The 24,252-nt window shown below is 53.6% G+C and overlaps 1 protein-coding gene across 4 annotated transcripts; it reads right to left on the bottom strand.

Moving 5' to 3' along the window:
• Window positions 1–1,308: 1,308 nt before the first annotated feature.
• SIDT2 (SID1 transmembrane family member 2) lies at window positions 1,309–17,252 on the bottom strand. 4 transcript variants are annotated; one of them, XM_045515642.2, is made up of 27 exons: window positions 16,520–16,802; window positions 14,842–14,963; window positions 14,400–14,564; window positions 14,268–14,313; window positions 13,784–13,885; window positions 13,593–13,676; window positions 12,738–12,837; window positions 12,474–12,539; window positions 11,512–11,605; window positions 11,106–11,158; window positions 10,311–10,382; window positions 10,074–10,154; window positions 9,819–9,881; window positions 8,886–9,004; window positions 8,476–8,549; window positions 8,319–8,385; window positions 7,714–7,787; window positions 7,449–7,572; window positions 6,658–6,775; window positions 6,008–6,144; window positions 5,724–5,832; window positions 5,442–5,518; window positions 5,230–5,276; window positions 4,857–4,962; window positions 4,133–4,243; window positions 2,859–2,972; window positions 1,309–2,758 (listed from the first exon to the last, which is right to left on the bottom strand). In XM_045515642.2, the coding sequence occupies exons 1-27, from the start codon at window positions 16,700–16,702 to the stop codon at window positions 2,696–2,698; spliced, it is 2,571 nt and encodes an 856-aa protein (XP_045371598.1). In that variant the 5' UTR covers window positions 16,703–16,802; the 3' UTR covers window positions 1,309–2,695. The 4 variants fall into 4 exon arrangements, with proteins under 4 accessions (XP_045371598.1, XP_010951798.1, XP_074213142.1 ...); XM_010953496.3 differs by lacking the exon at window positions 9,819–9,881 and having other exon boundaries at window positions 16,520–17,252; XM_074357041.1 differs by lacking the exons at window positions 9,819–9,881; window positions 14,842–14,963; window positions 16,520–16,802 and having other exon boundaries at window positions 13,784–13,944; window positions 14,400–14,492.
• Between the last annotated feature and the right edge of the window lie 7,000 nt (window positions 17,253–24,252).

Raw genomic sequence — 24,252 nt, 5'->3', positions numbered from 1 at the left:
TGACCCCCTGCCGCGTGGCACCTGCTCAGATTGAAAATTTGCAGTTGGAGTGGGTCTTGAGTCACATGCTTTAGTCGCGGGTGGGAATTGAGGATGCAGCAGCAGCTCAGTCAACCCTGGCCCCAACCCAGAGGGCCTCTAGGACCTGAGACACTGACACTGGGGTAGGAAGCTCAGAAGCTGCTATCATCCCTCCTTCCCTTTTAATTTTTTTTTTTTTTGATAGGAGGAGGTAATTAGATTTATTTATTTTTTAGAGGTACTGGGGATTGAACCCAGGACCTCGTATATGCACTCACTCTACCATTTGAGCTATACCTTCTCCCCTCCCTCCCTTTTAAATAGTCCCTACCTACCCTGGAAAACAGACTGGAACCTATCACCCAGGAGGGAGAGCAATTCACATCTTGCTTCAGTGATCTAGGAAGGGACAGGAGGTCTGGAGAGAATCCAGTGGGGCTGTGGCACCACCCCATCCTAGGGCAGCCTGGTAGGGGGGCCCTAACACTGTCCACCACACACACGCCTGGCATCACCAGGAGGGGCAGCCAGGTCAGGCAGTCAGGGGAAGGCCTATCAACCTCAGCCAGCCTCCAGACGCCAGAGCCCAGAGACGCGGAACTACAGCGCCCCCTAGTGTTGTATGCTGGGAAGATCAGGGAGAGGAGCCCCGACCTCTGCCTGTGTCCTGAATTCACTAACTTCCTAACCGCACTCGGCTCCACTCCCCATCTCGTCCTCTTTAGCCTGCCAAAACCTAAATCAACCTTCCAGGGTCATTTCAAAGCTCCCTCCTCTTGGAGCCTGCCCATCATCCACGTGTCCACTCACCCACCACCCAACACCATCTTGTGTTCCCCAAGCACCACCCTGGCCTCGGCTCACATGCTCCTGTCCATTAAAGTCACTGTCCTGACCTTTAAGTCAGGGAGCACTGCCCCTGCCAGCAGCCTGCCAAGCTGAGAGGCACTCAGGTCAGAAGTGAAGCTGGCCTGATTGGTGGATGGGGACCAGGTGGGCAGAGGCCACTGCCATCTGCCAGGTAAGGAGGGATCTGAGGTGAGATGGCATAGCTAAGGCTTTTTCACTACACTAGCCTCCCCACCCATATGACACCTAGCATGGAGCAGGCCCCTTCTAAACTGAATTGATGCCATTGCTCAAAGGAGAGGAAAAGTGTGGGTGTTTCAAGGGACTGGGGCTTGGAAGAGAAAGGTAGACCAGAAGGCCTGGGAAATGGTTCCCGGCCTCACCCCTCATTTTCAATAGCTCTACCCAGGAAGAGGGAGCAAAGAGGGGCCCAAGAACTGCATCTGGTTGTTTCTTTAATTGAATGCAGACTCATTCATAGGAAACAGAAATGCAACCATAGCATGGAAACAGACATTAAATAGAGCTCTGAAAAAAAGATCCAGACCCACCTCCTCTCCCCAGCCCAAGGGAGAGCTACAAAAACAAACTGGGGAGCATAAAACACATTCCCATGCCCCAGGCAAAGGCCGGATCTAACCTCCCCCAACCTTGGCATCTGAAACAGACCAGGTAGAGGGAGGGATCCAAGGCCCAGAGTAGCCAGGAGAACCAGAGCTGGGGCCACTCAGTGTAAACTCCAAGGTTTCATATGTGTGTGTGTATGTGACTGACACAGAACTCGGCTGAAGACTGGACGGAAACTTAGAAGCCAGCCCTGCATCCTAGAGTGAGGCTGGACTGGGACATGGAGGGAAGTTACCATGTCCCTTCCCTGAGCCCCGTTCTAAGACAGGCACTGGGGCCCCTGTGACCATGGAGGAGGCAGGCCAGGCTTTGTGTCCCCTCCTTGCCTCTAGACATTCTTGGGCAGTGTCGATGGCACTGAAAGGCCCCTGTCTGGGGTTTGGCAGGACTAAGGGCCTGGAAAGAAAAAGGAAGGAAAAAGATGAGTTACTTTTTCCTTCCAGTCTTGATGCCAACATCAGTCTGGGGGCTGATGGGATAGGAAAGTGACCTCTGAATTCAGTCCTTCAGATTAAAGGCGGTTCTCCCATGTGGGCTGACCCTCATTGCTAAAGCGCCAGCCCTGAGCACAGGGGGAGGGGGCAGCACTGCCCGGGGGCCCTTGGAGGCCTTAGCACCAAAAGCCTGGCACCAGCTGGCCAGCCCCCAGAATCCTACACCCCCATCCATCCTGGCTGACAGGATTGGGCAGTGATGGCAGCCAGGGACAGACCCAAAGAGAAGTGGAGCGAGCCCAGGTGCAGGACAGGGAATCAGGCCCCAGACCAAGGCCCTGAGTGGGAGCTCAGGGACGAGAAAGCGCTTTGGGTCCCAGACTGGAGGGCAGTGGAGTGACGAGCAGAATACAAGGCATGAGATGGACAGGGAACACTTCCCTCCTTCCTCCTGCAGAAGGATAAACGGAGAGCCGATGGACAGGGACCCATGGAAGGTCCCAACACTGAGAAGAAAGCAGCAATTTGGCCAACATCCAGGGTTTTTGGGGAAGCAGGCTTCCTCCCCAGCAGAGGGAAGGAGCAAGGCTCAAGGCCACCCCCGTGACTGTCCACGGCCAAGCCTGGGCTAGACCTTGCTGTCCCACTGCCACCCGGCACTGGGCAGCAGGGCTGGGACTCACATCCCTGGCGCTACGCAAGCTCTGGGCAGTGCAGCCAAGGAGCTCAGAGTCCCATGAGTGAAGCAAGGGGCCCAGCTCCTGCTAGAAGACGTAGATCTTGTCCCGCTGCACGGTGTCCAGGTCGTCATCAAGTGTCAGCAATACCTGAGGGGGATGCGGAGTCAAGCACAGGACAGGAGGCCACCTCCACCTCCTGTCTCCAGCCTCCCCGCCTCCTGTCTCCAGCCACATGAGTCCCACGCACCAGGAACGACCCAAACATGGCAATGGAGGAGAGGAAGTGCCAGATGTCGTGGTCATCAAAGAAGTCGAGGAGGATGCAGTCCCGGTTGTGCTCCCGCGACTCTGCGGGGGTTTTCTGCGGAGGAAGGGGATGAGCTGCCCGCTGACAGGGCCCCCATGCGGCTGGGCCAGCCCTGCTCCCATCTCCCCCGGGCACTCTCTGTTCCCGGCGCCAGCCCAGGCAGAAGAGCACCCTCTTTCTGGCTTACTCCTTGCCCACCCACCCCCGTCTCCCACATCTAAGAATTTGACCTTTTGTTGCAAATTTCTCCCTAAGAATGCTGGTCGGGGTTCCCTTGAAGGACCAGAAGGCCGCCAAAGCTTCCTGAGTCCGTTCCCTGCCTTGGACTCCGCCCCCTGCTCTAGGCGGTCCTCCAGGGCTCCCCAGGCCCGCTTTCTCTCCAAAGCACTATTGTCAGGTCACAGCCCTGCCCAAGGACGACAGGAGCCATGACCTGTGGGCCATGACCCACAGCACTCAAGGTCCTCCACGCTCTCCCCATAACGTCCGTCCAGCAAACACCAGCTGGGCCTCACTGTGTGTCTGGGGCTGCCAGAGTCACCCGCTGAGGCTGCAGAGATGACCAGAGAAGACCTGCCCTGCCCTCAAGGAGCTCACAGTCTCCACTTGGCTCCCAAGTGAATGCATTCACTGACCCCAAGGCTGCCTCTGCCTCATTATTCAAGTCACAACATGTCTAGGCCACAGGGCCCTTCTCCATCACCCAGCGTGTCTAAGGCCAAGAGCAAGGCTTGCCTCCCCTAAGAAGCTTCCCTGGACCTCCTAACTCACAGAAGCCTTCCTGTCCTCTGCCCTCCTGCACGTCCCCCTGCCTGTCTTGCCTACCCCCTTCATCTCGTGTATCACATTGTAAAGAGCAAGCCAGGAACGGACCGTCTCTCTCCTGAACTAGGTTAGAAGTGCCTCAAAGGCAGAGACCCTGCCAGATTTGGTTCTGATCACAGAGGGGAGAGGCTGACATCTCTGGCTTCAAATCCCTGCTGTGTGACCTTGGACAGGTCCCTTGGCCTCTCTGAGCCTCAGCTGCCTCACGAGTAAAGCAGAGGTACCTCCATGCTGGCAGGTTGAATGTTAGGAGAATTAAATGAGAAAGCAGCTGTGAAAGAGCGTGGCAGATGCTCACAAACCATTTTTGAAAAAAGAACTGGCCGTGTGTGGGCTCATGGTGAGCCTGTGGGTGACTCCCCCACCCTCTTGGCAGGAGGACGACTCACCTGCCAGGTGCTGAGTCCCTGGAAGAAGAAGAAGAGCGCAAAGCCCCAGACCACCGACGTGCAGACGATGCAGAGCAGGGGGATAAGCTTGATCTTCTCCCCGCTCCGGAGCTGCGGGAAGGGGGAAGAGCAGCTGGACGGCCCTGACGCGCTTCCCGGCCTGCCCCTGAAGCCACCGCCCAGGCTTTCAGGACGGATCCTTCAGGAAGCCTTGGATTCATCCCATCACCCCACACAGCTACACAGCTCAACTTGTGCCCTACACCAGCAGCCCGGTGTCCTCACCCCTGATGTCCGCCCTGGCTGGGCCTCCACGTGCCCCGTGCTGGTGGGATGCACTGGCCGGGGGCTCCTCTCGCACTGGATGGCATGAGGGCCCCTGGGAAGCACCTGGCCCTCGGAGGTCCAAGCCCACCACATACGTGAGCCCCACCTTCTGAACCCTTTCTGCACTGAACGGGGCTCCCACCAACTGCAGCCTGAAGTGCCACCAGTTTCACAGGCCAGCACAGAAGGGTCTCAGCAAATGGGTCTTAGATGTAGCTGGCTCCCAGGGAGGACGTACAAGAGATGTTAGCCTCTCCCCTCCTCAGAACTCACTGGCGTAGAGAGATGGACAGAAAAATCCTCACTGCCTCTGAGTGCTGCCCCAGGCAGGCTATGCCCATCTCTTTCCCCCAGAAGCAGAACAGCCAGCCAAGGAGGCTCAGTCATCCCCACTCACCTTCATAATAATGTAGAAGGCAAAGTAAAGAAGCAGGTTGCAGATGCCAATGGCCAACAAGTAGGAGGCGAAGTCATTGGGACGCATGATGAGCCCATAGGCAGCCCTGGCAGGAAAGGAGGAGCTGGTAAAGTCAGAGGGCAGGGAGAGAGCAAGAAAAGGGCTCTCCCTCACCCCTACCCCCTGTTTGATTATGATGTAGGGCTGGGTTCAGAGGCCCACAGAAGATTCTGGAACCCCAGGGGCCAACAACTCTCTCCTCGGTCCCCATTTCTTATGCCCAAATTTGTCTGTGGCCTCCAAGGCAGCCAGTGGCTGGCCAGGTCCCCAGCTGTCCACCCAGCCTGGCTACACAGACAATGGCCAGACTCACAGTGACCAGTTGATAATGTTGCCCGTAACTAGCAGCACCATGCGGTCCTGGAGGGAAGCAGAGACACGGGAACTGAGGGCCAGGGAGAGAAGTGGAGGGAAGCCCAAGTCAATGGGTCCCCATCCCTCCCCTGGGCTCTCAGCCAAGCCCCGCCCCCCACCAGAGGGAAGAGCACAGATGGAGGAGGAGGGGCCGGGGAGCTGGGCAGGTACCACGTAGAGGGGCCCGCTGCACTGCCGGATGCAGTCTGTGTAGAGCACATGGAGAATGCGACGGCAGATCCCCGAGTCTGCAAGAAGGGAGGTGCTGAAGGGCGTGGGCATCCCCAGTGGACCCAGGGCCTTCAGAGGGCACAGCTAGGCCAAGAGCCTTATCATCTAATTCTGCACCCAGTGATTCCTCCAGGGCCCCCATGAGAGGGCAGAACCCAAAGTCTCCTGTGAGGCCAGGTCCCCGAGGCCACAAACCCCAGCAGGCCCCAGGTGTGCCCTCACCCAGCTTCCAGCGGCCCATGTAATAGAGTTGTGTGCTGAGCAGGAGGGTGGCAATGATGTGAATGATCGAGAAGACAATCCAGAATGCTGTGTTCCCTTTGCCGAAGACCTGTCAGGGCCACCGAGGGCAGGGGTGAGGAGGCGCAGAGGAGCTGGGGTGCTCTGAGGAGCCCAAGGAAGGCACCTTAGGGAAGGAGCAGGAATCTCTCCTGCAGGGGTAGATGGGGGTGTGTGCACACACGTGCACCTTTCTCACGGGGTTAACAGAGAGGGTCGGGCCTCACCACGCCAAGCACAGAAAAGAAGATGACGATGGCCAGGCAGGCATAGGCGCTGTAGGCACTGGCGTTGATGTCTGGGTGGCGCTTCTGGTAGAGCTTCAGCATGCAGAGCCCAGCGATCATGTACATGAACGACGTATCTACATTGAGGGACATGGACGTGAGCTACACAAATATCCACTGAGCCCAGGCATGGGACCCCCAGCCCGCACGACCAGAGCGGAAGAGAGGGGCCCCACACCTCACTGTGGCCATCGAGTGAGATGGTGGCAGGCTGGCGCTTGAACTCCAGTTCCTTAACTGTCCCTGCCACACCACACTGCTGCCTCGCTGGCTGAACCCACAGTCTGACTTCCCTTGACAAGGACCACTCAGTCTGAGCATGCTGAGATCAGGGACCGTATCTTAATCATCTTTGTTTTCTCAGTGCTTGCACAAGCCTTTCCATAGGAGATGCTCAACAGATGAATGAAAGAGCATCCAGACGCCTATCTTCTACAAGTGAGGATCGTGCACGCACAAGCCCCCAGCCCAGAGTCTCCCACACAGCAGAGTCTAGGGGATCCTGACCCCTGTGGGTGACTGGGGATGGTAGAGGACTCAGGCAGGTCCCTGCTCTAGGTTCAGCCAAGGAAGAGGGAGTCTCTGCTCACCAAACTGGAAATTGGTATAATTGGGGCAGACGTGATAGCAAGCGCTAAGCAGCCCCTCCATCATCAGGGCCGTGCCCATGGCGTAGAAGAGGCCAAAGTGCTTTGGGATCCCACATTCCTGTTGGGGAGAAAGAGGGGGGAAGGGAGAGGGGAGGTGAGGTGGGAAGGGAGGAAGGAAGGGGCCCAGAAGAGGGAGATTATGAAAGAGAGGTGGGATAGGGGTCGAGTGGGGACTTAGGCATGGCAGGGTTGGGAAGGACAGGGCAGGACAGGACAGGACTGAGCAGGGCTGGGCAGGGCAGGGCTGGGCTAGGCTAGGCTAGGCATGGCAGGGCTGGGAAGGACAGGGCAGGACAGGACAGGACTGAGAAGGGCTGGGCAGGGCAAGGCTGGGCTAGGCTGGGCAGGGCTGGGCAGGGCTGGACTAGACTAGGCTGGGCAGGGCTGGCCAGGGCAGGGATGCGCAGGGCTGGGCAGGGCTTGGCAGGGCAGGGCTAGGCTAGGCTGGGCAGGGCTGGGCAGGGCAGGGCTGGGCAGGGCAGGGCTGGGCTAGGCTAGGCTGGGCAGGACTGGTTAGGGCAGGGCTGGACTAGGCTAGGATGGGCAGGATTGAGTAGGGCTGGGCAGGGTAGGGTTAGGCTGGGTAAGGCTGGGCAGGGCAGGACTGGGCAGGGCAGGGCTGGGCAGTCTGGGCGGGGCAGGGCTAGGTAGGGCTGGGCAGGGTAGGGCTGGGTAGGGCAGGGCTGAGCAAGGCGCCTGCTAGGAAGGGTCTAGAAATGAGGCATCCTCACCAGAGCGTAGAGGTCGTTCCGCAGCACGGCCCGGTTGTGGTTGATCTCCCGCTGCAGGATGATGAGCAGGAAAAGCAGCCCCAGCAGGATGTAGCCCAGGTTGCTAAGGATGTTGTTGAAGGCGCTGGAAGGGATGACACAGTGCATATGGCCTCAGCCTCACACCCTGGCTGCTCTCCCACCTGAGGTGGGCATTCACAGAGCCCCTGTCCCTGCTCTGGCTCACAGGGCGATGGGAAAGGGGGCCTCCCGAGATGATCCCCACCTGAGGTTGCCCAGCGGGTGGGCGCAGAGGAAGTTGTAGTAGCAGATGTCCTGGTTCCCCGTGACATTCACCACCTGCAGCAGGGAGCAGAAGCAGGGAGGGGGGCCGCTAGGGTGCCTGGCTCAGCCCACAGCCCGCGCCACCACCAGTTCCGCAACAGGTAGGGGGTGCCACCACAGCCAGCACCAATGACACCAGCAAGTCCCACTTTTGGTACAGTCACCGCCACCCTTGCTAGATGCGGCCAAAAACCCTGAAGCATGACTGTGACTGAGGTTCATGCTCCATAGGACAGAGAAGAAGGAAGGGAAACCAAGACTTACAAAGTCTTGTTTCATAATGAAAGGGAACCTGAGAAGGTGCCACAATCCCACGTGCTGCCCCCGCGGTGCAGATGAACCAACTGAGGCTCAGGGAAGTTGAGTGACTTGCTCAGGGCCACCCAGCTGGTAAGGAAGAGTTGGTATTAGAACCCAGGGCCGGTGACCTGTGACCTGTGGAAGGCTCTGCACTTGGGGCCATGTCCCAAACTGTGGCAGAGGCGAGCCCGCAGCCCCGCGAAAGCACTTAGCACCGGGCCTGGGAGCCGGCCCCTGCCCACTCACCGTCTGGTAAGTGATCACCAGCTGCACCACAGGAAGGGCATAGAAGACGGCAATGGTGGCGATGTTCCTGAGGAGTGGGAGGGCGGCAGTGAGGCGGCAAGACCGAGAAACCGAGACCCCACCACCCCGCGCCGCCCGGCCTGCTCCGCCCACTCACCAGAAGTAGATCTGGTACTTCTTCCGCAGGACACGTTTGTCCTTGCGGGCCAGGTCAGCCACGTAGAGGTATTGCTGGGGAGAAGCTGGAGTGAGCCTCCTTCCCCACTGCCTGGGAGAAGCCCCTCTCGCCCAGCTTAGGGGAGGATAAGGGGGCCACGATTCCGGCGGGCAGGGCTCTGGGCTCACCCACTGCTGCTGGCCAAATAGTTGGGAGGGCTGGGAGCGGTCAGTTCCCCTGGCATCCACGCCACCCCGGCTGAGCTCTTTCTCTTTGCTTCCCTAACATGCCACCCTCCTCCTCCTCTTCTTCTTCCTCTTGCTTCCCTAACATGCCACTGCTGGGGCTGAATACAGAATCTCCCTTCCCTGGGCCCCCCCTGACCAGGGGCAGCCCGCCCGGTGTCAGACCTTGGTGCGAATGACATTCTTGTCTGAGTCGATGTCGGCCAACGTGTCATAGTCGTCCTCCTCCACAGAGCTCATGGAGTCCAGTCGTGGCCGAGTGCCCATGGGGTCAAGGGAGCGGTCTGAGGCAGGCAGAGGGAAAGGATTAGCTGGTGGGCCCAGAACCCAAGGTCTGTCCACACCCACCTGGGGCAATTGTCACAATTACTAGGCAGTAGTAAGAGGCAAATTGTAGGCTCGGAGCTGGGGTGGAGGTGGTCTCAGGCCTGGGAAAGAGGAATCAGGTGCTCCTAAGTCTTTGAGGGGAACAAGGATGGGGTCTGTGAAGAGGCCACCAAACAGGGACCATTCCAGCCCTGCCCCGTCACTGAGCTAGGGCTTCCCAGCCAGGACACCCAGCAGACCTCGGGCCCCAGACATGAGCAGCAGGACTGAATCAGAAGTCACTCTGATTAGAAGACGCCAGCTGTGTGTGTTCTGAGAAGACACTGCCTTGGCCCCTACTGGATAAAGACCCAGGGGCCCTGGAGTGCAGGTAAGGGTGAGAGGATGCCTCTGGGGAGAACACCTGTTCCTTTATCTTGTTCTTTTCTCATGCTTTCAGAAGATTCCTCCTGCAACCTTGCCTGACCAGAGTCCCCAGAGACCAGGACAGGACACTCCTGCCCACGAGCCCTCCCCAGCAAGCCAGGGAGTAGAATGCTGGGAAACACAACAGCAAACCAGAACACGCAGCCTGGAGATAGCTGGGGTGCCAGCCTGCTAGCATCAGGGGCCAGTGCCTGCCTATCTCAAAAGACACACAAGCTAGCAATTATTGGCATTAGATGGGGAAGCCATGCACCAAGCATCTGTCTGGTCCTAGAGCCTGCTGGCTCCAGTCAACTGCCCTGGCAGGAGGTGATTGGCACAGCAGTGCTCCCCCCTCACATCTACCCATGGCAATGCACTGCTGCCGCATCTGGCCAAAGGGGAGGCGCCGCTTGAACTGCTCATGCCCTTCAAAGGAAAGGGAAAGTTACCGGGGAAGTGGGGCCAAGGAGGAAAGGACGAGGGAGGAGAGGGGTGGGGAGACAGCAAGCCCTTCCCTGGTTCCAGCGTCTGGCAGCAGAGGCAACCGCCCACCATCACAGTTCACGCAGCCAGCACCAGCCCTGCACCGCACCGCTCTGCCCGGCCTGGCCCACTCACCCTGGTAACCGTAGGAGAGGTCCCCGGGGCCCGCGCTGTCAACCAGACCGTCAGTGGATCCGGTGGAGCCAGAACCATTCCCTGCAGGGAATGGTAAGTGGTGAGGCAGGCAGGAGAGACCTCTGGGAAGGGGACTCTGGACCCATGCCTAGGGGCGCTGAGGAGGCCACCATGGAGGTGGCAGCCGAAGGAGACCAGGCTGGGTGGGCAGGCACGAGCTCCAGCGCCGACACGTACCGAAGGAGCCGTAGTTGTAGCCCTCGTACGGGGAGCTGCCAGGGAAGGGATCGGCCAGGACCCGGGGGTGACCTGCAACGAGAAGTCAGGGTCCCCTCAGCCTTGGAAGCAGAGACAGGCTGAAAGCCAGGGGGAAGAGGGAGGGAAGAATCCAGAGAAGAGAGACACAGAGGGGTCATGGCAGCAGCAAAGAATAAGTACCGATCCCAGCAAACCCAGCGCACTCCCACCACCACCACCACCTGCCCCAGCAGGACACTTGCCACCCCCTGTCCCCCCCTCCACCCCCCCGAGAGACAGAAAGGTCAAGGAGCTGACAGCAAGGACAGACAGCATCACCTGCCCCGGTCCCACCCAGACACCCCTGTACTTCCCCTCCCTTCCCATTCTGGACTCCAGCTCCTCTGCCCACAGCGCCGGGAGCTTACCAAGGAGAGAAGCTGAGACAGAAGGTCCCAAGCAGGAAGGAGGAGAGAGAGAGAGAGGGATACAAGAAAGGGGAAGAGAATGAAAGGTTAATAATGCCAGAGATGGTGAGCCACATTGTCTGAGGCAGACAGTGTAGCTAGACCCAGAAAATGAGTGAGTCAAGTGGCAGCCTTTAAGATAGGCACGTTAGGGACTGACGTCACACTATCCCAGCCCCATTTCCATCTGTAGAGTTCCTCCCAACCTGAACATCCAGAAGCCCCCAGTGGGCCCTTCCTCCTCCAACTCCCAAAGAAACCATCACCACTCTCCCCTCCAAAACACAGAGCAAACTCTGCCCTCCCCACCCAGACCCTCTGGAGGTACCGCTTTCTGGGCAGGCTTGATCCACAGCCACCAGAAGGGTCTTCTTTCTCTGCCTGCAGGGACAGAATCCAGAGGCCAACCAGAGGGGCAGGATGAGGATCCCTCCTATGCTGGGCTGGACCGCCTTCCACCCTCTCCACCCCATAACCATGTCCTCTGTCCACTATCCCAGAGGTCCTCCCAGGCTGGGAAGCAATGTGGGGTCTCCCTGCTTGGGAAGAAGGTTGAGGGGAGGGGTTGGTTTCCAGAGGAGAGGCCCATGGACCACAGGCCCTAACAGGGACCTGCTTTCCTATGCCCCGTGGATGGAGACTATCTGGGCTGCTCAGATCCTGCCAGGCCACTTCCCCCACGCCCCCTGCTGACCCATCCCAGAGCAGGGGAGGACCCAGCGGTTCCACTTTACCTCCAGTTCTCCCAGCAGGCCAGGAGGACGGTTAGCAGGTAGAAGGAGAGAAATATGCCCAGACAGAAGAGCATACCGCCAACGTAGGCCTCGGCTGCAGGAGGGAAGCGGGGAGGGGAAAAGGCCCACGCTTTCCTAGGCTGCCTGCCACGCACACAGGGCCCAGCCTCATCTCTCGCTGCTTCTCCCCTCGGATGGAATGACCCAGCTGTGCATGGCTTCCTCTGCTAGAAACTTTCTCCTCTACTTCTTTCTCCAAAATGCCATCTTGACTTAACCTTCAAAACACAGCTGAGGAGCTGTGCCCTCTAGGAGGCCTCCTGCACCATGAGCGCCCACAGTGACCAGGCCTGGGCCCCTCCCAGCCCTCAGGCCCCTGCACAGCAACATGCTATGGGCCCTCTAAACGGGAACACCCTAAGGTCAGCAGCTGGAACACGGGACCGGGGACTGGACACACGGAAGTGCTGAATAAAGAATCCGTGTAGGAGAGGCAGCTTCTTTTCCCTCCCATCACAATCCCTTATTTTTATCTTATACATGTCAGTTTACAAAGGGCTTCATTCAATCACTCAGTAAATATTTACTGAGCATGACTATGAGGCCTGGTACTTTCCTACTAATTTTGTGCTAAACCACTGAGACTAATGGGACAGATTCTATTGCCCCCATTATAGAGATGGGGAAACTATAACGCAGTGAGATTACACTGCTCATAAGTGGCAGAGAGAGATCTAGAACTCAGCACCTCAGTCTTTACTCATGATGCTCTGTACTGCATTGTGCCGGGACTCACCTCCCGCCTCCCGTCATCAAGTCTGCCAACAACACTCCCCTCTCCCACCCCAGCAGCCTGCTCCAGTAGGTCCTCCTCACCCGTCCCGTTCAGAGAACACTCCCTACCCTAGGCCTGAAAGAAGAGCCAGAGGCCAGGCCATCTCCACTCAGCCACCCACACTCACAAGTAACTGCTCGCGAGACCAGCACGGACAGGGTTTTCTGGCGATGCCCTTGATCGACCGGTTCATCTGGAAGTAAAATGTCAAACGGGCAAACAAGTTCTTGTCTGGACCTTGGCTAGAATTGGTGGGACCAGGTCTGGGAGTATCTGGGGCCAAAAACTCACATCCTATTGGATCCATCAATCAGCCACGCAGGCTCTTCTACCTTCCCGGAAGTGCCCAAGCCCTCTCCACTGTTAGTCAGGCCCAGGGCACAAAACTTACCTTCAACAAAGGGGTAGAAAGGCAGGGAACCCCCACAGGCCTGGTCTTCAGTCTTCACCACCACCACCACGTAGAAGCTGTTGCTGGGGAAATCTTTGCGCTGCAAGATGAGGATGAGGATGAGGATGGGGGTGATGACAACAATGACAGTGACTGTCATCACCAGCACCATCCTTTTCTGAATACTTACTTCAGGCCAGACATTATGCTAAGCTCTTTGTGTGTATATATATATCATTTTACTTAATCCTCCCAAAGATCCTTATGGGTAAGCACTACCATCATCCCTGTTGAACAGGCTCCGAAGTGAGCTTAGGGTCACACTGCTAGTAAGTGGTAGAGCCAGGACTATCTGGCTCCTGAGCCCAAACCTTGCCTCTATACTACTGCCAGGTGGGCGAACGTGGGTATGCCCCAACATCCTGGAACCCATGGGTGTGCTGTTACAGTCTGAGCATCAGCCAGAAGTGGAGGGAGCACGGTGCCTCCATCAGTTGCATGACTGGATGTCATGAGGTGATCACATGGTCCCCTAGCTCCCTGCCCACAACACAGGTTTCAGCCTGTGCCAAGGGCAGCCCTCAGCATCAGCCAGGCCACTCTCCTCTCCCAGCAATGCTGTGGTGGATGAAGCAGACATGATGGCCAGAAAGGGTACTATGCTCTTTCCTGTCCCCCAAAGCGATTATGATTGTGATTCAATGCTCACATATATCAAGGGATGCAGAGTCTCGGGGATTGGCAAGCTAAGACTCAGTCCTGTGAGAAGGGAGGAATGGAGCAGGGGAAAGGAGCAAGGGTGAGGAAAGCGAATCACCTGGCCACACCCCCCACAGGGCCACACGCATTTCCTACCTGTACGGTGATGGCTGCCTTCTTGGTCATAGTCTGGTACATGCCTATGAAGGCTACGTTGTTGTCCAGGTCATAGACAGGGCACTACAGAGGGACGGGGGAGAGACAGATGGGCAGAGACCTGGGCCCTGTCCCCTGTCTGTAGCAGCCCTGCTATCCCCTGGCGGAGAGTAAAAGGATGGGCAGCTTACCAAAACATCCTGGATGGAGATGACTGAGCAAGGGAAGGCCTTGTTGGAGGTCACCTTGACAATGACTGAGTCCACTCCCTCCGGGAACTCATACTTGAAGTACTGAGGGCATAGGGAGGGCGGGGAGAGCCCCATCCCATGAGGATGCTCTCTTTGCCCCTCTAGAAGGAAACAGTGTGAATCCTCCCAGGGTTGGGCAGTGGAGGCTCTCTGGGAAGAAAGGCCTTGACCACAAGCAGCCCCATTTTCTGCACCCCACTCCCCTAACCTTCAGCTGGGCACTCAGGACAGTGCCCAAGAGGTAGCCAGTCCCCACGTCTCTGCACCTCCCATGCTGTCTCCCCACCACCACCTAAGGGTCAGAGCTCCTGTTTCCAGAGTCCCTCCATGGAGAGAAGAGCCAATCTGATACTCCTGGCAAAGACTGCCGACTACTCTCACCCCCAACTTCACGCGTCCCGATTTCTCCTCTGGGAGGTCTTACCTGGGGCTGGGCTGCTGTGGTATTGAAGCTGAACTGTTCCCCAGTCCTGTGGGGCAGAGGAGAGCCCCCATGGTCACCCCCGGAGCTGGCGAAGGAGGCCAGTCCTGTGGCCCCTCATTCTCCCCTACAGACCTGAGCACGAAGTCATCCATTCGGCTGACCCGGAGCTGGTACGTGGTGTTGACTGGTGACAGTGTAGACACATCCACGTAGAAGAACTGGACCTCGGACTCGTTCTTGGTGGGGGGCTGACACAGTGTGCGCTCCACCTTTTGGTAGAGGTACTTGCGCTGAAACCTATGGCCCGAAGCAGAGTCAGGACGTGACTGTGGTCCTGCGACAGCCAGCGTGCCACTCCAGAGGGGCAGGGCCCCAGTTCCTCCACTCTGATCCCACCGCCTCCCACTCCCAGCCCCGGCTAGGCTGACAAGCTCCTGGGCAGCTGGCTGGCTTGGCCGCTGACCAGCCTCCTGGCTCAGGGAACAGGGAGGAGAAACAGAGGAGCACCCGAGTGAGGGTCTGAGCAAGGCCTGGCCTCGGCCCAGCCCCTCCCTGGTCCCCAGGTCTTACTTACATCCCTCGCAGGATTAAGGGCACCTGGAAAGACACTACCGCCTCCTTCTGGCGGACCACGAACAGCAAAGGAGCCCCCTTCTGCTTGTTCAGGACGTTGACGGACACGCGCACACCTTCCGTCTGCAGAATGACATGGAAATGCCCTCAGCCAAGCCTATGGGGATTCTGCTTTCGCCACAGGAACACATGGCTCCAGAGACTGGGAGCCCTGCCCTCCCTCAAGCCAACTGCTTTGTTCTTTTCCCATCCCAGTCAGGCTAGGGAGCTCCTATGTCCCTTCTTCTGCCAGAGCAGCCCCCAGTCTCCAGAAGGGACTTAGAGAACAAGAAACATAGTGGAGACCTCAGGTGTCTCCAGGACACCCCATTGCTATCCAAGTTCATGGGACGCACCTGCCTGCACACACAGGTGCATGTACACACACGTACACACGGGGACAAAGGAGACAGAGAAGCACTCCCCAATCTTTTCCTTGTGAGCCAGGAAGCTCCTATTCAACTCATCTGGCGGCCAGAAGCTGCAGGGAGGTGGGGAAACAAGGGCTGCTGAAAGCCAAGAAAGCCAAGTTCTATCCTTAGCTCTGACCAAGGGATCGGGCTGTGGAGAAGTCACTTCACATCCCTGAACCTCAACTTCCCCCTCTGTAAAATGGAGACACTCATATCTTTGGCACCATGGAGGAAACCATACAGCACAGTCAGAGCTTAAAGAAAAAAATAAAACTAAGTAAATCTTGGGAATTCTTGTTATTGGTCTGCTGGAATCCCAGCCCTAGGGCAGCACTCCCAGAGGGGGAGAGGCCACAGCTCTCAGGTTGATCCCAGATATGGGGGAAAAAGAGAAAAGACTCTAAGCTGAAAGAGATCAAACTTCAGAGAACCAGACACTGGAGGCAGATCCTGGCTGCCATGGGAAACCCAATCCCTCCTTAACCTGAAAAAAAAAAAAAAAAAATCAGATTCCCATTCTGAACTCCACCGCTTCTTAGTAAATCCAGTCCTGGTGAGAGCTAAGACCATCAGCCAGGCTGCAAGAGTTCTCCAAATCTCAGTTGTGCCTGGTGTCTAGACTTCCCAGACCTATCTATGGCCATGTTCAACTCACAGTTGGGGAAGAAATGAAATAGAAATCAGGGTGAGGAAGATTCTCCACAGTAGGCAAACCCCCTCTCTGCTCCCACCCTACCTGAGGTTGGCTGTATCTTCACCACCTTCAACTTAAACAGCTGGCTTTTGAAGGTGGGAAGTCCCAGCAGTTACACCCTGGGGAAACTCAGCTATAACTTCCCTGGGCAGAGCACTTCAGTTTGGGCCTGTCTCATCCCCTGCGGTTTTCTGGGCCAAGGCCAGTAGTAAGCCTGCTTCCCCTAGCTCCCAGACCCCATAGAACTGTCAGATTCTGGGTGTTGGGTAGGGAGCAAGCCAGTCCTGCTCAGACCACAGTTGGTGGAAAGGAAGGAATCAAAGAGAAGATGGGAATGAGGCAACTTCAGAAACTGTCCAGCGGAAGCTGCAGAAAAAACATTGGTGGCAAAGGAAGAAGGGCTGGCAGGAGGGTCCAGCGTGGTTCAGAGAAACCCAGTAGGGCGGCCGTTCACGGGGACTGACATGACCGCCTAGCCCGGGGCTGCTCACCCACTCACCATCACCAGCCCCCAGCACAGCCCCTTCCCTCACCCGGTTGCGGGTCACAGTATGGTTGAAGGTGTAGATGTTGACCAGCTCGCTGTTGACCTCATCCACGTAGATGCGCTCAAACACGGCGTCTTTCTGCGAGACGTTCTTAGGCCCCAGAACCCCCAGATGGCTCTCGACCGAGGCCACCAAGAGTGCCAAGAAGGGCAAGCCCAGAGCGAACATGGCCCCGGCAGGGCGGCAGTGGCGGCGGCAGCGACGGCGGCGACGACAGGCGACAAGACACCTCCAGGGCGAGTTGCAGCTCTGGCCGCAGCTTCCAGCATCTCACTAGGACCAGAACTTTAACCCCGGCCTGAGATTAGCAAACGTCCCCTCCCTGGAGCCGCAGACACGCTTTCCAGGGCCCGGGAAGGGACGAGGCGGCTGGGACGCGGAGGTGGGGGTTGTGGGTACGGGCCACAGGAAGGGGCCCCAGCTCGCGAGGGGCCGAGGAGCACGGCTCGGAGACCCAGCGGGCGCCGGCCAGGGCCGTGGGAGCGAGGAGGCGGCTGGTTGCTGGGAGCCTGGAGACGCCGGGAAATGGGAAGAAGGGAGGGGAAGCCGGCAGTGGGGGCGGCCCCAAAGGGAGGAGAGTCTAAGGCTGAGGGGCGTGATAGGTGGTAGCGACCGGACGCCGCGCTGTGAGTTGTTGGGGCGCCAGCCCTTTAAGGGCAGGCGGACGCGACGGCCGCGGCGCTCGGAACTCCGGGGAGTGAGCGGCGCGGCGGGGCGGTAAACAGCGGGGTGGCCTGCCCGCCCGCTGACGTCAGGGGAAACTGACACAGATTTAAAGAGCCAGGACTCGGATTGGCCCTTAAAGGAGCCACAGCCTTCCAGCTGGAGGCCTCCAACTCCTCTCCCTACTGCCTCTTCCTTCATTATTCTGCCCGCCTCTGGAAGCTCACTTTGGGTTAGGTAGATGTTTCCGTGAAGGATCTCCAAGTGTGAGATTCTCGTTGACAAATTCTTCTCTGGTCAAACGTAGGGATCTCCCCCCATCCCTACCCACACTACCATTACCACTAAACATTCTCCACCCCTGGGCCGCTTTTTTTTTTTTTTTTTTTCTTTTCCCCTTTTGGTATTTTAAGAAACGAAGAACTTCAAAGAACCAGGAAACCGGCTGAGGGGAAGCTGCGACCGAGCTGCGCCCAGCGCACTCTGGCCTCCCTCTGCGGCGGCCACACAGCTTCGGGGATGCCTTCAAGCATGTCGGGTTATTTCTCCTCTTCTCTGCTGAGGCAGCTACAAAGCTCACTGAAGGATAGTGACTTCCAGTGTAAATTGGTGAAAACTTCTCTACAAAATACTTTGACACCATGTCTCAAGAAGCTTACAGAGCTTTACATTCTGACCCTGTAATTCCATTTCTGGGACGCTATCCTAAGGAAATAAATACAGATAAAAATGTTCGGGGAAATACCTTTATCACTGTGATATTTATAATATAAAGCATAAAGGAAACAGCTTAAATGTCCACAATGAGGGAGTGGTTAAATGTCCTAGTGTCATGAAGCCATTGAAAGTGATGCTTAAGTCTTTAAGGGGACATGCAAGCAGACAATTAAGATGTGGCGCTGTATAAACAGTATGTTTTCCAAATACATAGACATGCATAGATGAATGTTGAAAACTGCATAATAATTAAGCAATGATTATCTTTGAATTACAAGTGACTTAAAATATCACGTATCATACAATTTTCCTCTGATTACAAAAGATAGACAAGGAAAGAAAGAAAAGAAAGAGAGGGAAGGAGGGAAGAAGGGAGAAAGAAAAGAAAGAAAAGAAAAAGCAAAGTCATTGCATGAGTGGTTTTTTAATTTTTTAAATACCTTTTAAAAAGTTATAAATTTTCTACAATGTACACAAATTCCTTTTATAAGACAAATTAGATATGTTTAAAGGAAAGGAAAGGCTATGTGGCTACTTCTGAAGTTGTCAAACACCCCGATGAAGCCACCTAGGACAGTGATTTATCAGAGTCCTCTTGCTTGGAAGATTCCAGCAGCCTCAATCCCTGCCGTTGCCTTACTACCTGAGCATTGCTTCAGTGAGGACTCCTTTACCTTATGACCAGTTATAAATATTTAATGGGCATCTACTGCGTGCCAGGTAATATTCTAGGTAAAGTGGGCAAACAGTTGAGGGAGAGAATTAGATGTGGCCCCTGCCCAAGCATTCATACTTGAAGATGAAGACTAGAAGCAAGCTACAGGGGATAGAGAAATCTAGAAACTCAGATCCAGAAGAACCTTAGCATACTCCGGGGCCTCGTTTTACAAATAGGTAAAGTAAAGCCCAGAAAAAGTCAGCTCATGAGTTGCTCCCCAAACTCAAGCCCCTGCACCCTGGTCCAGTACTCCTTCTGGCACATCTAGACAAACCTGAATCGGAGGGATCCTCCGGATTACACGCTGTATCTTCAGAATGAGCCCCCGGTGCAGTCTGCAGCCCAGTTTGGAGAGTCAGTGTAGGATTTCCATATTCCAACTGGACTTCACTTTCTCATCACGAGCCCCCTCCTCATCTTGCAGTAAATCTGGAACTCTAAGAATCACTGCCTCCCCTGAACTTGAGCTTTGCTTGATGTGATTTCACTGGACCCGCCTGTGCCAGGAACTTTCCCGGGTGCCATGAGAACCACAAGTTGAGCAGCGCATCTCTGCAACAGGTTGTATTGAATAAGACCAGGCTGGGGGTGGGGGTGGGGGGAAGCATTCCACCTCTGCCTCAGGCTTTGGGGTAAAATGTGCCCCTAGGCCTGTTTAAAATGCACATCCAGACACTACTTAGTTTTTGAACTACATTCCCTAGAGGTGGAGCCCAGGAATCTGCATTTTAAGAAGCACTCCGGAGGTTTGCTCTGCACAGTGAATTTTGAGAACTACTACCCTGGGGCCAAACAACTGTGAACAACCAATATTTCTGTTTGCTCCCTTTCTCCGGGCAATATCTTGGGAGAAATCTATTCAAATAAACCCAGAGGGAATCCTTCCCTTTTGTGAGGTCTCAGGGGCTTAACCCTGAGCGTTCAGACAGGGTAGGAGGCCTGCAGCCCGTGTTTTTTTGCTGTTCTCAGGTCTGCAGAACTTCCCTCAGCCCTCTGCCCCACCCATGGCTGTTGGGGGAGGCGGATGGGGAGAGCAGTGCAGAGCTGTTATATGAATAGGCCCTTTCTGAGGTCTGGTGGCCCTGGGAGGATGGAAGGCTTTTTCTGTTGGCTGCAATAGTCAGCGTAAAAGCAGGGCTGCGCTGGGTCTCAGAGCCAGACTTGGGAATGCAGAGACAGACATCAAGTCCTGATGCACAGGTCCAGCTACTGCATCCTCTGCCATGTTATATAAAAAGCTCAAGGCCAGCCCTGGTGATGAAGGGGGCAGGGTGGGGTCACAAGGCTAGCTGACCTCTTTCCATTTCCCTGTGGGCCGTCCTTCTGAGCCTGAATGCAGAAAGGATCTGGGAGATGGGGCCATTCACCAGGCAGGCTGACAAGGTTCCCAGCTTTCCATGAGTCCAGCTTCATTTTGTCACAGGATTTTCGAAGTTTGGAGCAAGAGGATGGGAAGGAAGCTTCAGCTGCTCTGGGGTAGCATATGGTTAAAATGAACTTAAGACTCACCAAGAGCAGGATACTGTAGGAATCACAGTAAATGGATTAACTGAATCTGATCAAGTAATTTAGGAATCTGGGGGGTAGGTAGAAGCCATGTCTGTGGGTGAGTGGCAGAATCAAATCAGACTTTAGAATTAAGTAATGGTATAACTTTGACCCAGAAAAGAAGGTTGTAAAACAAACCCCTCTGAAGGAAATGGACTTGAAGTTCCCTATTTTCATTGTGACTTTAAAGAGGGCTCAGTGTGAAGGGCTGCAAATGGCAAAATATCCTTCTTTCTTATGGGTGAGTTGTATTCCATTACATATATATGCTGCCTCTTCTTGTTCCATTCATCTGTTGATGTGCACTTAGGATGCTTCCATATCTTGGCAATTATAAATAACGTTGCTGTTAATAGTGGGGTGTATGTATCTTTTTGAATTAATTCTTATTTTGTGGTTGGCTTTATTCCTTTGATAACTATGTAAGTTTAAAAAGCTCTAAATGTTGTTAGAAACAATGAACAGTACATATACGTAAATTTTTAAAAATATGTGCAGCATATTGTGTATATGTATTTACATGCAATATTGTATATGTGCAGTCAGATTGTAACAATTCTACCTAATAAAACTGAAAAAAGAATGAAAAATAAATAAAAAGGGCTCAGTGTATCCACTTGGAGCTCAAGTGGAATTGTCCTGATACAGGCGGCCCTGGAAACAAGAGTACAGCGCTTTTTTCTGTCATCAAAGTCTGTTCTTTCCCAGGGTTGCCCTTGTGTCTGTTTATCTCTCCTTCAAGGACAGTGGAAACTGGGTGCACATCAGAGTAGGAATCAGTTACAGATACAGTGTCTATGCTGTCATTCGGGGGATAAGGTCCTCATGGCATTGTGGAAAAAGCAAGGACTTTGATGTCAGAAAATTCTACGTTTAATCCCCGCATTGTGCAAATTACATCATTGGCAAATGACGCTTTCTGAGCCTTCAGGGTCTACCTCTCTTCTCCATTGTCCTCCTAAATGCTGCACAGTGGAGCTAGGCTTGACTGCATTCAGCATCCTGAACTGTTGCCGACAGCGTAGGAGGGAGAGCAGCTTTGACTGAGTGGGCACGACTTTCTGCCAGAGACAGATCAGCCACTTTGCATTTCCTAAGCCCGGGCTTTCACCATTCAGAGGGGAAATGTGCACAGTGTGGTACGTTCAGGCCCTGCATCTGGTTCCCTGTGGCCATGTGATGGAACCAACATCAGGTCTTTCCAGGAAATGAGGCTGGTCATCAGGTTGCTGAAAACAAGCAGATAAATAATTGATCAACTCAAATCCGTGTCTCCAAAGATCACTGATAAAAGTGAGCCAGCCATCCTCTGATTTCAAGAAAGCTTGGGTCTCCGGCTACAAAATCAGAAGATGCAAATGGAGAACCTTTTACTCCTCTCTGTGTCTGAAGATCACATGCAGCTATCCAGTCCTTACTCCAAATTGTTCTTAGTAGAACGAGTCCCCTCTCTTTACACTCTGGCTCGGAAACAGGCCCCGTGCCATAGCTGCTTCTGATATTTCATTGGTCCTTGGAGTCTTCACAAAGGTGATTTTCTCATTCACAATAACTTTGTTCCTCTGAACCCATCTAGCTTTTTCTTCTAGCTTCACTTTTCCTAGAAACATTACCTTTAATAATTCCATGTAGTTCTTTTTTTATTTCTATTTTTAAAAATTGAAGTATAGTTGATATATGTTATAGGTGTACAGTACGGTGGTTCAACATTTTTAAAGTTTACATTCCATTTATAGTTATAAAATATTGAATATATTTCCCACGTTGTACAATATATCCTTGTAGCTCATTTTATACATAACAGTTTGTACCTCTTCATCCCGCACCCCTATACTGCCCCTCCCCATTTCCCTCTCCCCACTGGTAACCACTAGTTTATTCTCTATACCTGTGAGTCTGCTTCTTTTTTGTTATATTCACTAGTTTGTTTTATTTTTCAGATTCCATATATAAATGATATCATGCAGTCTTTCTGTCTTACTTATTTCACTTAGTATAATACCCTCCAAGTTCATTCATTTTGCTACAAATGGTAAAATTTCATTTTTTATGGCTGAGCAGTATTTCATTGTATACGTGTGTGTGTGTGTGTGTGTGTGTGTGTATATGTATATATATATGTATACACACACACACACACACACACCACATCTCCTTTATCCACTTATCTGTTGATGGACACTTAGGTTGCTTCCATATCTTAGCTATTATAAATAAATTCTGCTATAAACATTGGGGTTTGTGTATCTTTACATAATTCCCTCTAGTTCTAATCAAACAATTCCAGAAAATGTCTCAAGAATTTTTGTAATAGGTATATACTTCATCTTTCTATTTTTTTTTAAAATGTCAAATGATTTTATTTAAAAAAATGAATCATGAATTATTATGCTATTATGCACGGATCCAGCTGGAGACAGAGTTATGAATATTTTTCTCAGGTGAGAGAGAGTATCCTTATTCGTCAACAGAGTTAGCAATCATTCGACACTAACTCTCTCAAATCTATTTTCGTTGTTCTTAAGTGAATTTAGTTTGCCCTTACTTATCACTAGCCAGAATGATGTTTATTGTTTCTTACAAGCAGCAGCATGGTACCATTCGAAAGAACAGGAATTGAAGTCAGATTTGTATTCCAGTTTCAATTCTGGCCATTACTGGCTAGATGATCCTGAACAAATCAAACTCCTGTTCATTCATTCCTTCATTTATTCAGTACCTAGTTTGTACTAGTCACTAAGCAAGGTGCTGGGAACACAAAGATACTTAACAGACAAGTAGGACCTGGCCTAGCAAAGGGGCAGGAGCCGATTCCAGACAGGGGGGGTCTCAACTTGGGGTAAAGGCATAGATTCAAAGTTCAGTGCTATTGGCATGATAGTTCAAAGTAACGAGCGAGAGGGTATGTACTGAAGAGGGCCAGGTCATGGAGCACACTGGATGTTGTATTTAATAGCTTGGACTATCAGTGATTAACAAAGAGCACACTGCATTACTGATGTGTCATTAATTTTTACAAGGGTTTTGTCAAGGCTTGATTGGTGTGTAAAATTTGTTTTTTGATATATGTATTTGATGTGGTTAGTTAAGCTAAAATAAGCCAGCAGACAAGCAAGAGGTGAGAGGCATAGCGTAAAACCAGGCCAAAGAAAGCCTATGTGTTTAACAAAACATTTAAGATCTTTGCTTTGTGGCTATGTAAAAATACTAACCGAATTAAGGAAGCAGGAAATGGACCCTCCTACTGCCTTTTTCCCCAAATAGATGCTGGTGAGGGGGCTTCCCCTTCTACTGATCACCCTCCCTTCCAACTCTCCTGGGTTATCGAGGTGGTTCACATGGAGTAGTCTGGACACAATCAGGCTTTCTGAGCCTCAGGACCCAGGCTGCTTTCACCACTGCCCTGTGATTTTGGAGGAACCTGTAAGCAGCTGACAAGGCAGTGCCTGGGGGGTTGGGGGTGGAGAGGAACTTGGTGTGATTAGACATTGGGGGAGGGCAAGTAGAAAAGCAAAAATACCTCAGTTTAGTATCTCCAAATTTTATCCCTTTATAGGAGTAAATCATTTTAATCCAGTAGCCTCACCGTGGTGAGATGTGATCAACTGAACGTCACAATAACCATAGAAACTTGCAGCTGCTAAGGAGCATTACATTGGTCTATCAATTTGCTGTAATTATTGCTGGCGTGGTTGGTGGTGTTAGTCATCTGGATACGCTCTAATGGGCCAGTTGAGCAATTGACCCTTGCTCTGGTCACACAGCTCTGAAGATGTTGTACTTGGGGTAGATAGTATGAGCTTGGGGAGAGGCGAGGGTGGCAAAGGAGAACTGTGTCCACACTCGTTTCCTGTCCTGCACTCAGTAGCCACAATACTGAGTCTGCAGCCATTCAACCAGGTCAGATGAGGTGGTCCACAGCACACACCCAGACTAACCTACCTGCAAAACTGGGCTTGTGCGTAAAAGAGTGGTCTTCAAGGGAGGCGGCTGTGTTTCTGAAGATCTGTGAACCCTCATTTGGTATTTCCATCTGCTTCTGTGGTCCCAACCCCAGCCCCTCAGCATATGG

This window comes from Camelus bactrianus, chromosome 33, assembly GCF_048773025.1.
Source record: "Camelus bactrianus isolate YW-2024 breed Bactrian camel chromosome 33, ASM4877302v1, whole genome shotgun sequence".
Taxonomy (NCBI): domain Eukaryota; kingdom Metazoa; phylum Chordata; class Mammalia; order Artiodactyla; family Camelidae; genus Camelus; species Camelus bactrianus.
The sequence above is the reverse complement of the archived record's forward strand: the minus strand, read 5'-3'. Positions and strand labels throughout refer to the sequence as shown.